The sequence below is a fragment of the Miscanthus floridulus genome, chromosome 1, assembly GCF_019320115.1.
Source record: "Miscanthus floridulus cultivar M001 chromosome 1, ASM1932011v1, whole genome shotgun sequence".
In the NCBI taxonomy this organism is placed as follows: domain Eukaryota; kingdom Viridiplantae; phylum Streptophyta; class Magnoliopsida; order Poales; family Poaceae; genus Miscanthus; species Miscanthus floridulus.
Window position 1 is genome coordinate 172,945,790 of NC_089580.1, and position 15,651 is coordinate 172,961,440.

The 15,651-nt window shown below is 55.5% G+C and overlaps 2 protein-coding genes across 2 annotated transcripts; one reads left to right on the plus strand and one right to left on the minus strand.

Annotated features, from left to right (window-relative positions):
* Positions 1–467: 467 nt before the first annotated feature.
* LOC136467220 (uncharacterized) lies at positions 468–944 on the minus strand. The gene has a single exon (XM_066465825.1). The coding sequence runs from the start codon at positions 942–944 to the stop codon at positions 468–470; it is 477 nt and encodes a 158-aa protein (XP_066321922.1).
* A 6,897-nt stretch (positions 945–7,841) lies between these two features.
* Positions 7,842–8,390, plus strand: LOC136467226 (anther-specific proline-rich protein APG-like). The gene has a single exon (XM_066465838.1). The coding sequence runs from the start codon at positions 7,842–7,844 to the stop codon at positions 8,388–8,390; it is 549 nt and encodes a 182-aa protein (XP_066321935.1).
* Positions 8,391–15,651: the final 7,261 nt, after the last annotated feature.

Here is a 15,651-nt window from a genome sequence, read left to right on the forward strand (position 1 = left end):
ATAATCAAACAAAAAAAACAAACTGGAAGCCGAACTCACTCGGTCCCCAGTCCGTACATGTGGAATCTGCTCCTCCTGGACCTGAGAGTCCTGGCTCCGAAGGCCAGAAGCAGAGAAGCCCCGCCGCAGGTTCTTTCTTCCCGAGGCCGGGAGGATTAATGGCGCTGCAGCGGGTTAGGTCCCCTGTGCCGAATTTTTTACATTTTAGTTTTTTTTAAGTTTTTCACAAATAGACTCACGGCGGAAAGAATTCAGAAAATGGATCCAGGACGTCGAGCTAACACGTCTCGGCGCCAGCGTCTCTTACGCCGCGCTCCTGGGCATGGTGGATGACATGGCAGTGAGCTCGGCGTCGTCTCGGCGCCAGCGTCTCTGACGCCGAGCTCCTGGACACGGTGGATGACATGACAGTGAGCTCGGCGCCAGAGTGACTGGCGCCGTAGATCTTGACGCCGAGCCTTTAATATCTATGGGACCCGCATCTCTCTTCCTCTCTCCCTCTCTCGCCCTAGCAGAGCCGCCGCCGCCGCCCGCGCCCTTGCCTCCACCGGCCGCCCTCGCCCGCGCCGCGCCGCGCCCTCGCCCGCGGCCCGAGCCCCACGGCCGCGCCGCCCTCGGCCGTGGCCCGAGCCCCACGGCCACCCCGCGTCGCGCCCCGCGCCCTCGCCCGCGCCCCGAGCCCCACGGCCGCCCCGCGCCCCGCGCCCCCCCCCCCGCGCCGCGGCGTTGCCCGCGGCTGGCCGCCTGCGCCGCGGCCAGCGCCCTCCTTCGCCCTCCACCGCCGTCCTCGCCTTGGCCTCCACCGCCGGCCTCGGCCACGGCCCGCCTTGCCGCCCTCCACCGCCGCCCTCGGCCGCGGCCATCGTGCCTCCCGCGCCCGTCGAGCCGAACTCGCCGCGCGGAGCCCCGGCCATCCCACGCCCGCCGCGCGCCACCGCTGTCATCGACGCGCCACCACCGACCCCACCACCTGCAGCGCCCGACCGTGCCACTGCCGGCCCGGATCGTCGGCCTAACCCACGCCCATCATCCGCTACGACTCCGTCGGCCCGGATCTATGCTCATCTAACTTTTTCTCCTCATACCTTGCACGAGCCAGCTCTGCGGCATGTTCCTCACTGCAACCAATCCCTTCATGTATAAAATACAATCAGTTAGCAACGCGGTTATATTTCATTTAAAATCATGCAACGAAAAAAATGCTTTCAAGCACTCACTGCCACATAATGCAACAAAATGCTCTTTCAAGACCTGCATCTGTACTCTTGTCTCCTCCCTTGCCTCATTCCTTGCCCTCTCCTCCTCTAACGTCATCCGCCTCTCCAATCCCCATTTGTTAAGCCCAACATCGATCGGGTTACATATACCGCGCCGTCTAGCAAACTCACGCATCTTTTCTTTGTGATGTTTAACGAATAGGTTGACGTAGTCAGGTGCATATCCTCTCTTCCGTGCAATTACTTCACTCTTCTTCAGTTCATCCAAGAACTTAGCTTGACCATCATAACATTCCCACCTGTATTTTCTAGTGCTCTGTTTAAACAATAAATTCTATCATATATGTCTTAGCAAAAGAAACAAAATATGATTTCATGTTTACTATAAAAATAACCAACCTTATCATACTCAACCATATGGCCGCAATAATGGCCTATTCCAAGCTCCGAAAAGGACTAGGCCATAGTTGGATTTAACACCACATTTGCACATGACAAGAGGTGCTTTGTAAATTACCCTTTCTTTCTTCTTTTCCTTAACCTTTCGCGGTTCTTCCGGCCATTGGTTCTTAGAACCATACAACCACTCCTTGAAACGACACTTCGTCATTGAAAACACCTAAATAAGTAGACATTACTACATGAACACATATAGCTCAACATTTCAACACATACACTTTGCACTTACTTTATGCTTGTTTGGACACACAAACTCCAACGTATTCTCAGGGTTTATCATAGCTCGATCTCCACAATCGCACAGAGGAGGTTCCTCGAGTCGTCTAACTGTGGCTAGGTGCTTCTCCTTAGCCGTCATTGGCGGAGGGTTAGGGGGGTGGAACCCACCGCTTGAAGTGCTCACGTGAATGTCTCTCTCTAAACCAATCGTCGAAAAGGAGGTACCTAGGATCAAACTTGTCTGCACCGTCGATCCACTAAAAGAAAAAGCACCTCTCATGGTCCTACACAATGAGATTCCAACAAAATATTAGTAGCATACTTACCCAAATAAAGAAAAAGGACAGTGGAAACAATTTCTTATATTAAAACGACTGCATGTGTAGAAGCAATACGCCGTTGTGTCCGGATGTTTCGATTGAAAAACATGGGCCAGGAAACCACAGTCACAGTTAGGGACAGGGAGGTCGGGAGGGACAGGGGCATCTTTATTAGACGCGTCGGGGTATAATTCTCGAGGACGACCCTGTTTTTGCCAAAACTCCTCCCGAAATATTTCTTGCATCTAACAAAACGGATGTAATTTAACAAACATAAATCAAAACATCATAAATAAATGTCAATGAGAACCATAACTACAATACAACCAATTTCGTTCTCAGAACTCAAAGCGGTTAACATTAAACCATAAACCTATGGTTTCCCATTTGATGCACAACAATGAACCCATAACATAACTACATGCGTCTAGGTTTGCTAGCTTTTTTAGGCCTTGGCATCATCCTACGGTTGTATAATACATATTGTCGGGTATCTTAGAATGGGGTACCCTATGCAAAACATCAAAATGGGTTGCTAAAGTCCCATCAAAAAAGAAAAAGCTAGAAGGTAAGTCGTGGGCCCCTCACCCGCCACGACCAAGACCACCGGGTCCTCCCCCTCCTCGCCTCGAGCCTCGAGCAGGAGGTCTCGGCATCCTGACGCCAACTCCGCTTCGCGCGAGGCTCCCCAGGGAAGGCCTCGGCAAGGAACGCCGTCTCCGCCCCGCCCGAGGCTCTCCACGGAAGGCCTCGGCAAGAAGCGCGTTCTCCGTATCGCGCGAGGCCTCTCGCGCGAGGCCTCGGCAAGGAGCCTGATCTCCGTCTCGCGCGAGGCCTCATTCTCCGTGTCGCTCGAGGCCGGCTTGTCCGCGGTCCGTCGCCCCCCGCCTCGGTCGACCCTCCCGACAGCGCGTCACATCTCATTAATACTTTCAACTACTCCCGCAATCTCAGCCGGACAGCGGCTCAACGTCACAGAATGGCCGACGCGACCCGAAGTCGCATCAGCGCCGTACCGGCTAGGACAGGGCACGGCGGGGGTTACCGGCAACTGTGTCCCAGCACTGTGTCCACGATCAGCGCCTGGGACAGGGTATGACGGGGGTTACCGGTAACTGTGTCCCAGCACTATGTCCACGATCAGCGCTTGGGACAGGGTATGACGGGGGTTACTGGCCACTGTGTCCTAACGCTGCACCCATGACCCGCCGCCCGCTCAAGGCCTCAGCACTGTACACCAGGGCCTCGGCAATCTCGGGGTTCGTGCCTGCCGAGACCCCCCCACCGCAGTACAAGCCTCGGCACCGACCAGGCCTCAGCCTCGCGCACAATCTGTCCACCGGGGCTTGCACATTCGCCGCCACGTCCGCTCCGAGACATTCTCAGGGCTCCCACGACGCACAGGACCTGATGGGACAACCACGCCGCTTCAGTATTCCAAGGATGGATCGCTCCTACGGCCACGCCGCCACCGGAACGGGCCACAGGGTTCAGACGTGCCACTCCTATTGGCACGATGTCGCATAGTGATACATGTACTGCCCTCGTCCTCCCTTCAACTATAAAAGGAGAGGACTTGGGCCTCTTAGGGCAGGGAGAAAAAAGACCGGATAACACATACACACACGCACACATTCCAGCCGCTTGAGAGCAACGTCTCAGACGGCCCACTCACACGCCCGAAATGACTCACGTAATAGCCGAAATCAATGACATGCATGCTTTTTAGACAATGTCTTACTATACAATTAAACAAGTTAACAACCAAACTAATTAATTAGTTAGGGACATGTTAGTGTTTTGTCAGACTTCTTATTTAATTTAAAAAATACTTACTGTATTTCAAGATGGAGTAAAAAAAGAATAAAAACCAGAATTTTTCTTAGACAGTAAGCTCCATGTTGCTAGTCCATTCTCGTTACTTGCCGTGTTAGAATGCGTTTACTCAGTCTTTCAAAATGTTGACCACCAATACACACATAGAAATGATATTGGTGGATTGGTCGATCAAGTTCTTGATAAAACTGTATTTTTCATCAATCACGTAATAGTACTGTACTGCGTGGAAGCAATCACTCTCGGACCCACCACAGTTGAGGGTAGTAACTTTTTGGTACATCTTATTAAGGAGCAAGCTGCTGCCGACCACATTTTTGGTACATCGTTTATGACCATTTTACATCTTTTTGGTACATCAAGTCTTTTTGGTACGGTTCTCTTCTGAATGAGTTGGTGTTCTTTCCTTAAAGAAAGGGAATTCTATTGGTTCGTAAACGACAAGGCAATCATCTGATCTGCCAAACAAAGCTACTTGCGATAATATACATGTTCAAATGAGTGGCCGAACAAAATATGCCCTTTAATGATTTATAATCTCTCCGACCGACACACTAGAATTATGTCAGACAAAAAGATAAGAAAAGCTGGAACGAAAAGACGCACTAACACTCGTACAGCATGGAGAGGACAAAATAGTGTGAAGTGCGGTGGCCCAAATTGAGTTTCTATACTGCTCTGCTCGGAGCACATGCTTTGGCGCCGGCGAAAGAGTTTTGCTTTTCGATTCCTTGTACTTTTATGTTAAAAACAGAGATATCATTGAACACTCTTTTTAATTGGACAACAAAAGATTATTTTTTTCTTTTTGGCGAAACAACACAAGATCTTAGCTTGCTAGAGCTATAACAAGAACAAATGAACATCGTTCCCGAAAGGTGTTGTTCTATCAACCATGGTTTAACAATGAGTCCGTATGCAAGGGCTTTGAACAGCGCTCACTGCGTGCAGCAGCTAGCCTGCAGGTTAGCTTGTCACATCATGCTGTAGTAGGTACATGCATCGTGCATGCCCTGCCGGCTGCCGCACAAAAACTAGAACTAGCAGTAGCAAGTAGGCACGTAACCGCCGGTGGATGGAGCACGCTAGTGCCTCCCGCACTCGCGCGCTTCAGCTCTCGGATGTCGGATGTATATAGACTATAGAGTCGTCGGTTGCGTCACTCGACCGTACGGCCGCGGGTACACGGTGCGCCTCTGGCAGCACAGCGACGGCCGGCCACTGGGCTAGCTGCTCCCACCACTCCGCAGAGGGTCGTACGGCAGGCGGCCGGTCACCAGCCGTCCGGCCACTCCGCAAGCGCAAATTTTTGGGCAAAATCCTCGGTCGGCAAGGCAAACCGTACCCGCGGGCAGGCGCAGGCCGCCCAAGTGGATGGTCAGTAGGTGGCATGACCGACGAGGCGACGACCTGCCCTGGCCCGGCCGCGCGCCCGGCCGCATGCGATCGAGGAGATATCCGAGCAAAGCATGTACCACCGCCCTCTGGCCGACGCGGGCGCACGGGGCCGGCCGGCCGGCTTGTCGTAACTGCGGCGAGAGCGACGGGGCGAGGACACGGATGGCAACAGGGCAGCCACCACCACCCTCCGGCCGGCGCGGCGCAGTCGTTGCTCGTGCATGCCGCCCGGGCACCCAAATCATTTGCCATGCACGTACGACACACGTCGACCCGTCTCGGTCAGTCGTCAGTCGCGCCGGTCGGTTGAGCCATCCGCTTCGCGGCGCGAGATGCGATCGATCGACCTCGGCCGTAGTACGTCCGCGTCCCTGGCTGCACGGCACGGCGCCGATTCATGCCGTGCATCAGCTGAGGTGCCTCTGCAGTGTCTCTCTCTCGCGCGCGCGCGAGCCAGCGATCTTTCGGGCGCTGCAGTTAGGGCACGTTTAGATGCAAAATTTTTTTGGTTTGGGCTACTGTAGCACTTTGTTTGTATTTGGCAATTAGTGTCTAATTATAGACTAATTAGGTTTGAAAGTTTCGTCTCGCGATTTCTCACCCAACTGTGTAATTAGTTTTTTTTCATCTACATTAGTACTCTATGCATGTGCCGCAAAATTCGATGTGATGAATATTGCGTAAAAAATTTTAGAAACTAAACGGGCCCTTAATAACCGCTCTGTTATTGCGGTGCCGCTGCTGCCGCGGTGTTTCTGGTGCGGAGGGAAGGGGAGGGTCGGTGCGGCCGTGGGGGGTGTGTCGGTGGCCGGGTGATGTGGCGAGGCGGCTGGCTGGTGACTGCTGCCGTGGAGCGCGTGGATGGTGGATCTCACGTGCCAACTGTGCCTAGGTCAGGTGCGCGGGTCGGAGCCTCGGAGGTGCCAGAATCTTTCTTGCTTGGGCAAAAAATTTTAACCCGATAAATAGTAATACTTTCATCTTATTTGGTAAATATTGTCCAATCGTGGACCAACTGAGCTCAAAAGATTCATCTCGTGATTTCCAACTAAACTGTGCAATTAGTTATTTTTTTACCTACATTTAATACTCCATATAAACGGCTAAAAATTGATGTGATGAAGAGAAAGTGAAAAACTTGAAATTTAGAGATGATCTAAACAAGGCCTTGGGACCCGAGAACAAGAAGCCGGCGACCAAGGTACGGGTACGGCGGCGGTAGGGCTGCCCATCCGCTCAAGTCCCATCCAGTCCGTTAATTATTGCATCCCATCCCATGCATGCTTGGTGATCGGAACCTGTCCGAGGTTAATTGAGGCACTGTTTAGATCCCACCCAAAATCTAAAATTTTTCAAGATTTCTCGTCACATTAAATCTTGCGGCATATGTATGGAGCATTAAATATAGGTAAAAAATAACTAATTGCATAGTTTGTTCGTAATTGGCGAGACGAATCTTTTAAGCCTAAATAATCCATAATTGGATAATTTTTACCAAATACAAACGAAAGTGCTATAATAACCAAAAGCCAAAAAATTCTCGCATCTAAACGGGGCCTGAGAAGAGGAAGCTGCACTGTATGATCTGTGTACAGTACTATCCTCTACCGGAGCAGTAGGTCTCATGATCGCGGACGCGGACGTGGCCACGGCACGCTACGATTGTCGGCGCACTTGGAGCCGGGAACTAGCCCAGCTTAACACGTGTCCTTTAACAAGATCATGCGATGTGCATGTTACATCACCGTGTCAATTCTGCGTTGGAGAGTCCAGTGGACTAGCACCACCTTCTATCCATGTGCTAAGTGCCGCGCCACGAGCTGTTAGAAATTTATAGAGTTCGTCCCATGCATGAAATTTGCCAACGGAGGTCACATTTATGCCTCCACAGCCTGGCATTCCGCAGCCAGTCCCCCGGCCACGGATAATCAAACAAAAAAACAAACTGGAAGCCGAACTCACTCGGTCCCCAGTCCGTACATGTGGAATCTGCTCCTCCTGGACCTGAGAGTCCTGGCTCCGAAGCCCAGAAGCAGAGAAGCCCCGCCGCAGGTTCTTTCTTCCCGAGGCCGGGAGGATTAATGGCGCTGCAGCGGGTTAGGTCCCCTGTGCCGAATTTTTTACATTTTAGTTTTTTTTAAGTTTTTCACAAATAGACTCACGGCGGAAAGAATTCAGAAAATGGATCCAGGACGTCGAGCTAACACGTCTCGGCGCCAGCGTCTCTTACGCCGCGCTCCTGGGCATGGTGGATGACATGGCAGTGAGCTCGGCGTCGTCTCGGCGCCAGCGTCTCTGACGCCGAGCTCCTGGACACGGTGGATGACATGACAGTGAGCTCGGCGCCAGAGTGACTGGCGCCGTAGATCTTGACGCCGAGCCTTTAATATCTATGGGACCCGCATCTCTCTTCCTCTCTCCCTCTCTCGCCCTAGCAGAGCCGCCGCCGCCGCCCGCGCCCTTGCCTCCACCGGCCGCCCTCGCCCGCGCCGCGCCGCGCCCTCGCCCGCGGCCCGAGCCCCACGGCCGCGCCGCCCTCGGCCGTGGCCCGAGCCCCACGGCCACCCCGCGTCGCGCCCCGCGCCCTCGCCCGCGCCCCGAGCCCCACGGCCGCCCCGCGCCCCGCGCCCCCCCCCCCGCGCCGCGGCGTTGCCCGCGGCTGGCCGCCTGCGCCGCGGCCAGCGGCCCTCCTTCGCCCTCCACCGCCGTCCTCGCCTTGGCCTCCACCGCCGGCCTCGGCCACGGCCCGCCTTGCCGCCCTCCACCGCCGCCCTCGGCCGCGGCCATCGTGCCTCCCGCGCCCGTCGAGCCGAACTCGCCGCGCGGAGCCCCGGCCATCCCACGCCCGCCGCGCGCCACCGCTGTCATCGACGCGCCACCACCGACCCCCACCACCTGCAGCGCCCGACCGTGCCACTGCCGGCCCGGATCGTCGGCCTAACCCACGCCCATCATCCGCTACGACTCCGTCGGCCCGGATCTATGCTCATCTAACTTTTTCTCCTCATACCTTGCACGAGCCAGCTCTGCGGCATGTTCCTCACTGCAACCAATCCCTTCATGTATAAAATACAATCAGTTAGCAACGCGGTTATATTTCATTTAAAATCATGCAACGAAAAAAAATGCTTTCAAGCACTCACTGCCACATAATGCAACAAAATGCTCTTTCAAGACCTGCATCTGTACTCTTGTCTCCTCCCTTGCCTCATTCCTTGCCCTCTCCTCCTCTAACGTCATCCGCCTCTCCAATCCCCATTTGTTAAGCCCAACATCGATCGGGTTACATATACCGCGCCGTCTAGCAAACTCACGCATCTTTTCTTTGTGATGTTTAACGAATAGGTTGACGTAGTCAGGTGCATATCCTCTCTTCCGTGCAATTACTTCACTCTTCTTCAGTTCATCCAAGAACTTAGCTTGACCATCATAACATTCCCACCTGTATTTTCTAGTGCTCTGTTTAAACAATAAATTCTATCATATATGTCTTAGCAAAAGAAACAAAATATGATTTCATGTTTACTATAAAAATAACCAACCTTATCATACTCAACCATATGGCCGCAATAATGGCCTATTCCAAGCTCCGAAAAGGACTAGGCCATAGTTGGATTTAACACCACATTTGCACATGACAAGAGGTGCTTTGTAAATTACCCTTTCTTTCTTCTTTTCCTTAACCTTTCGCGGTTCTTCCGGCCATTGGTTCTTAGAACCATACAACCACTCCTTGAAACGACACTTCGTCATTGAAAACACCTAAATAAGTAGACATTACTACATGAACACATATAGCTCAACATTTCAACACATACACTTTGCACTTACTTTATGCTTGTTTGGACACACAAACTCCAACGTATTCTCAGGGTTTATCATAGCTCGATCTCCACAATCGCACAGAGGAGGTTCCTCGAGTCGTCTAACTGTGGCTAGGTGCTTCTCCTTAGCCGTCATTGGCGGAGGGTTAGGGGGGTGGAACCCACCGCTTGAAGTGCTCACGTGAATGTCTCTCTCTAAACCAATCGTCGAAAAGGAGGTACCTAGGATCAAACTTGTCTGCACCGTCGATCCACTAAAAGAAAAAGCACCTCTCATGGTCCTACACAATGAGATTCCAACAAAATATTAGTAGCATACTTACCCAAATAAAGAAAAAGGACAGTGGAAACAATTTCTTATATTAAAACGACTGCATGTGTAGAAGCAATACGCCGTTGTGTCCGGATGTTTCGATTGAAAAACATGGGCCAGGAAACCACAGTCACAGTTAGGGACAGGGAGGTCGGGAGGGACAGGGGCATCTTTATTAGACGCGTCGGGGTATAATTCTCGAGGACGACCCTGTTTTTGCCAAAACTCCTCCCGAAATATTTCTTGCATCTAACAAAACGGATGTAATTTAACAAACATAAATCAAAACATCATAAATAAATGTCAATGAGAACCATAACTACAATACAACCAATTTCGTTCTCAGAACTCAAAGCGGTTAACATTAAACCATAAACCTATGGTTTCCCATTTGATGCACAACAATGAACCCATAACATAACTACATGCGTCTAGGTTTGCTAGCTTTTTTAGGCCTTGGCATCATCCTACGGTTGTATAATACATATTGTCGGGTATCTTAGAATGGGGTACCCTATGCAAAACATCAAAATGGGTTGCTAAAGTCCCATCAAAAAAGAAAAAGCTAGAAGGTAAGTCGTGGGCCCCTCACCCGCCACGACCAAGACCACCGGGTCCTCCCCCTCCTCGCCTCGAGCCTCGAGCAGGAGGTCTCGGCATCCTGACGCCAACTCCGCTTCGCGCGAGGCTCCCCAGGGAAGGCCTCGGCAAGGAACGCCGTCTCCGCCCCGCCCGAGGCTCTCCACGGAAGGCCTCGGCAAGGAAGCGCGTTCTCCGTATCGCGCGAGGCCTCTCGCGCGAGGCCTCGGCAAGGAGCCTGATCTCCGTCTCGCGCGAGGCCTCATTCTCCGTGTCGCTCGAGGCCGGCTCGTCCGCGGTCCGTCGCCCCCCGCCTCGGTCGACCCTCCCGACAGCGCGTCACATCTCATTAATACTTTCAACCACTCCCGCAATCTCAGCCGGACAGCGGCTCAACGTCACAGAATGGCCGACGCGACCCGAAGTCGCATCAGCGCCGTACCGGCTAGGGACAGGGCACGGCGGGGGTTACCGGCAACTGTGTCCCAGCACTGTGTCCACGATCAGCGCCTGGGACAGGGTATGACGGGGGTTACCGGTAACTGTGTCCCAGCACTGTGTCCACGATCAGCGCTTGGGACAGGGTATGACGGGGGTTACCTGGCCACTGTGTCCTAACGCTGCACCCATGACCCGCCGCCCGCTCAAGGCCTCAGGCACTGTACACCAGGGCCTCGGCAATCTCGGGGTTCGTGCCTGCCGAGACCCCCCCACCGCAGTACAAGCCTCGGCACCGACCAGGCCTCAGCCTCGCGCACAATCTGTCCACCGGGGCTTGCACATTCGCCGCCACGTCCGCTCCGAGACATTCTCCGGGGCTCCCACGACGCACAGGACCTGATGGGACAACCACGCCGCTTCCAGTATTCCAAGGATGGATCGCTCCTACGGCCACGCCGCCACCGGAACGGGCCACAGGGTTCAGGACGTGCCACTCCTATTGGCACGACTGTCGCATAGTGATACATGTACTGCCCTCGTCCTCCCTTCAACTATAAAAGGAGAGGACTTGGGCCTCTTAGGGCAGGGAGAAAAAAGACCGGATAACACATACACACACGCACACATTCCAGCCGCTTGAGAGCAACGTCTCAGACGGCCCACTCACACCCTGTCGAGACCTGGGACTAGTTCCCTCTCTCCCTTAGCTTGTAACCCCCTACTATGAGCACTTCGGTGCAAGGAATACAAGTTCCTATCCCTCAGACTGGACGTAGGGCGCCGATTGCCCGAACCAGTATAAACCTTGTGTCTCTTTGCATCACCATCCGAAATCGGGAGCACGCAGAACAAATTCACTAGTCGGTCGAGGACCCCCCGGTCCGAAACACCGACAGTTGGCGCGCCAGGTAGGGGCGCTGCGTGTCGGTTTCGTCATCCCAGCAAGGTTCCGGATGGCAGACCTCGGTACGGCCATTGCGTCTCGGCACCGTAGTTTGGTTCGAGGAGCCTAGAGTTCATGTCTCTAGGGCATGAGTATGACATGGTACTCCTCACTCCTCGAGCCCCGCCTGTCCGACGATGAAGTTATGCACCGGCAGCCCAGGCGCAGGCGGCGCCCGGGCGGCCGCTCTCGCCGCGCTCGCCAGGCACGACGCGAGCAGGGCCACCCCGACGCTACGCGAACCCGGGGTGGCACGCCACTCCCCGCCGATATCCTACGACCAGCTGTTGGTACGGGGTCCCTAGCCGGGGACCTGTCTGGCCTGAGCCTTGGACAAAGGGAAATCGCCGGTGGCTTGCGATGGCGCCTAGTCGTCAAGCTCCGCTCCACCACTCCCCGAAGAACCGACCCCGGCGGAGCAGAATCTGGCAACGGCACCATCCTCATACCCCTTTGGGTTGAGAAATGCCGCCGCTTCTTACGCCTACGCATACGCTGCCACTCACGAGGATCCCTCAGAGCGCTGCCAGCGCTTCGGTCTTGACCTAAGCACCCATGCCTGACTCTCCGGATGAGGACGAGGCATGGCCCGGAGTGGATTTCTCCGGGCTCCATGACCCTGGGGCTTTGCGACAGTTCTTGGCCGCAAGCGACTACTGCTTCGGTTGCTCCGACTCCGACGACGAAGGCACTTACGACCCCACTCGCGAGTGTTTCCACGTCGGGCTCGGGATGCCGAGGGCAGGCGAAGAGGATGAGGGGGCAGGTAGCCGCTCCCCACTTCGTCCAGGGGCGGGCGCCGTCACACCCCCACGCAATGTCCTGCCGGCCGCACTGAAATGAGAACGTCGCTCTTGCATGACCTCAGCGCCCAGACCTAGAGCAGCTCCGTGAGCTCCAGGCCAAGGTCGAACAAGACCAACTCCTTCTGCAGCAGCTTCGGGACTCTCTCGAACAGGAACAGCGAGGCCACGGCGAAGGCGGGGGAGCCCGACGAAGAGCCCGCGATGTGCATCACCGCATCCATGACGACGAAGGGAGCGAGCAACCCCCAGTCTTCAATCGCGCCAGCCAGAACGTCGTGGCTGCTGGCAATGCTGGTCCGCGCAATGCCCGAGCCTTCTACCGCGGAGGGGCGGCGGGTCCGTGGCGAGCTCCGCGATCTCCTAGAGACCGCTGCGGTTCAGCAGGCTGAGAGTTCCGCCTCCCGACGGCACGGGGGCGCCTCAAACCTTCTCACAGCACCGCCTTGGCAGGACAGGGAAGCCCCGGCTCGTCTCGAGCCCGACTCGAGCGCCAATAGCCCACAGGGTCCCCTGTGCTTCTGGACCGCCTCGGCAATCGACGCGAGGTGCAGGGAGACCATGAGGTGGTCAGCAGGCGACGACGCCACGACAACGAGGGGCCCGCTCGGGGCTACCACCCACACCGAGGCGGTCGCTACGACAGTGGTGAGGACCGCAGTCCTTCCCCTGAGCCGCTAGGCCCTCGGGTCTTCAGCAGGGCCATCCGCGCTGCTCCTTTCCCCACCTGGTTCCGACAGCCGGCCAATCTCGCGAAGTACAGCGGCGAGACCAACCCGGAACTCTGGCTCGCCGATTACCGCCTGGCCTGCTAGCTAGGTGGCGTGGACTGATGACCTACTCATCATCCGCAATCTCCCTTTGCTCTTGTCGGACTCGGCACGAGCCTGGCTCGAGCATCTCCCCCCCTCGCAAATCCACGACTGGCGCGACTTGGTTAGGATCTTCGTCGGGAACTTCTAGGGCACATACGTGCGCCCTGGGAATTCCTGGGATCTTAAGAGCTGTCGCCAGAAGCCGGACGAGTCTCTCCGAGACTTCATCCGGCGCTTCTCCAAATAGTGCACCTGAGCTACCCAGCGTCGGCGACTCGGAGATCGTCCAGGCTTTCCTCTCCGGCACCACTTGTCGGGACTTGGTCCGAGAATTAGGTCGCAACGTCCCGCGCTCTGCTGCCGCGCTCCTCGACATCGCCACCAGCTTCGCCTCAGGTGAAGAGGCTGTCGGAGCCATCTTCCCCGACGCCGACACCAAGGGTAAGCGGAGGGAAGAGGCCCCCGAGGCCTCAGCCTCCCACCTCCCTAAGAAAAAGAAAAAGGGGCGCCTGGGGAAGCAGGAGGTCCTGGAGGCTGATCTGGTCGCGACCGTAGAGCACAAGAATCCCTGAGGCTCCAAAGGCCCTAGGCCCTTCGACGACATGCTCAAGAAACCCTGCCCTTACCACCAGAGCCCGGTTAGGCACGCTCTCGAGGATTGCACCATGCTGCGGCGCTACTACGCCAGGCTTCGGGCTCCCCGACGACGACACCAAGTAGAAGGGCACCGGCGGTCGGGACGAAGACAAGGACGATGGGTTCCCCGAGGTACGCAACGCTTTCATGATCTTCGGTGGGCCCTCGACATGCCTTACGGTGCGGCAGCGCAAGAGGGAACGCCGAGAGGTCTTCTCGGTCAAGGTGGCCACCCCCCAGTACCTCGACTGGTCTTGAGAGGCGATCACCTTCGATCGAGATGACCACCCCGACCGTATTCCGAATCCCGGGCAGTACCCACTGGTCAGTCGACCCGATCATCGGCAACACCCGACTCTCCAAGGTGTTGATGGACGGAGACAGCGGCCTCAACATCCTTTACGCCAACACCCTAGAGCTCTTGGAGATCGACCGGTCGAGGCTCCGAGGCGACGTCGCACCCTTCCACGGCATCATGCCAGGGAAGCGCACGCGACCCCTTGGGTGTATCGACCTTCCTGTCTGCTTCGGCACCCCTTCCAACTACCGCAAGGAAGTCCTCACCTTCGAGGTAGTTGGGTTCGGGGGAGCCTACCACACCATTCTAGGACGGCCGTGCCTACGCCAAGTTCATGGCAGTGCCCAACTATACCTACCTCAAGCTCAAAATGCCAGGCCCTAATGGTGTCATCATGATCGAGTCCACGTACGAACATGCATACGACTGCGACAGTCGAGTGCATCGAGTACGCCGAGGCTCTTGCGGAGGCCGAGACCCTCATCGCCCACCTCGACCAACTCAGTGGCGAGGTGCCTGACTCCAAGCGTCGCGCGGGGGCGTTCGAGCCCGCTGAAACCATCAAACTCATCCTGGTTCGACCCCGCCTGCCCCGACGACCGAGCGCTGAGGATCAGCGCCACCCTCGACGTCAAATAGGAAGCCATGCTCGTCGACTTTCTCCGTGCGAACGCCGACATATTCGCATGGAGTCCCTCGGACATGCCGGGCATACCAAGGGAGGTCGCCGAGCACGCCCTGGACATCCGGGCCAGATCTAGACCGGCGAGGCAACGCCTGCACCGCTTCGACGAAGAAAAGCGCAGGGCCATCGGAGAGGAGGTACAGAAACTCTTGGTGGCCGGGTTCATCAAGGAAGTGTCCCACCCAGAGTGGTTGGCTAACCCCGTTTTAGTCAAGAAGAAAAATGGAAAATGGAGGATGTGTGTAGACTACACTAGTCTGAACAAAGCCTGTCCAAAGGTCCCCTTCCCATTACCTCGAATCAATCAAATCGTTGATTCCACCGCAGGATGTGAGACCCTGTCTTTCCTTGATGCGTACTCTGGTTACCATCAGATCAAGATGAAAGAGTCCGATCAGCTCGCGACTTCTTTCATCACACCGTTCGGCATGTACTGCTACGTGACGATGCCCTTCGGCCTCAGAAACGCGGGTGCCATGTACCAGCGATGCATGACCCAGGTTTTTGGCGACAACATCGGGCAGACCGTCGAGGCCTACTGTAGACGACATCAGTGGTCAAAACCAGAAAGGCTGAGAATCTCGTGAATGACTTGAGGGTAACCTTCAAATGCCTTAGAGAGAAGGGCATCAAGCTCAATCCCGAGAAGTGTGTGTTCGGGGTCCCCCGAGGCATGCTCTTAGGATTCATAGTCTCAGAACATGGCATTGAGGCCAACCCAGAGAAGGTCTCGGCTATAACCAGCATGGGACCAATCAGAGACCTCAAGGGAGTACAGAGGGTCATGGGATGCCTTGTGGCCCTGAGCCGCTTCATCTCGCGCCTCGGCGAAAGAGGTTTGCCTCTGTACCGACTCTTAAGAAAA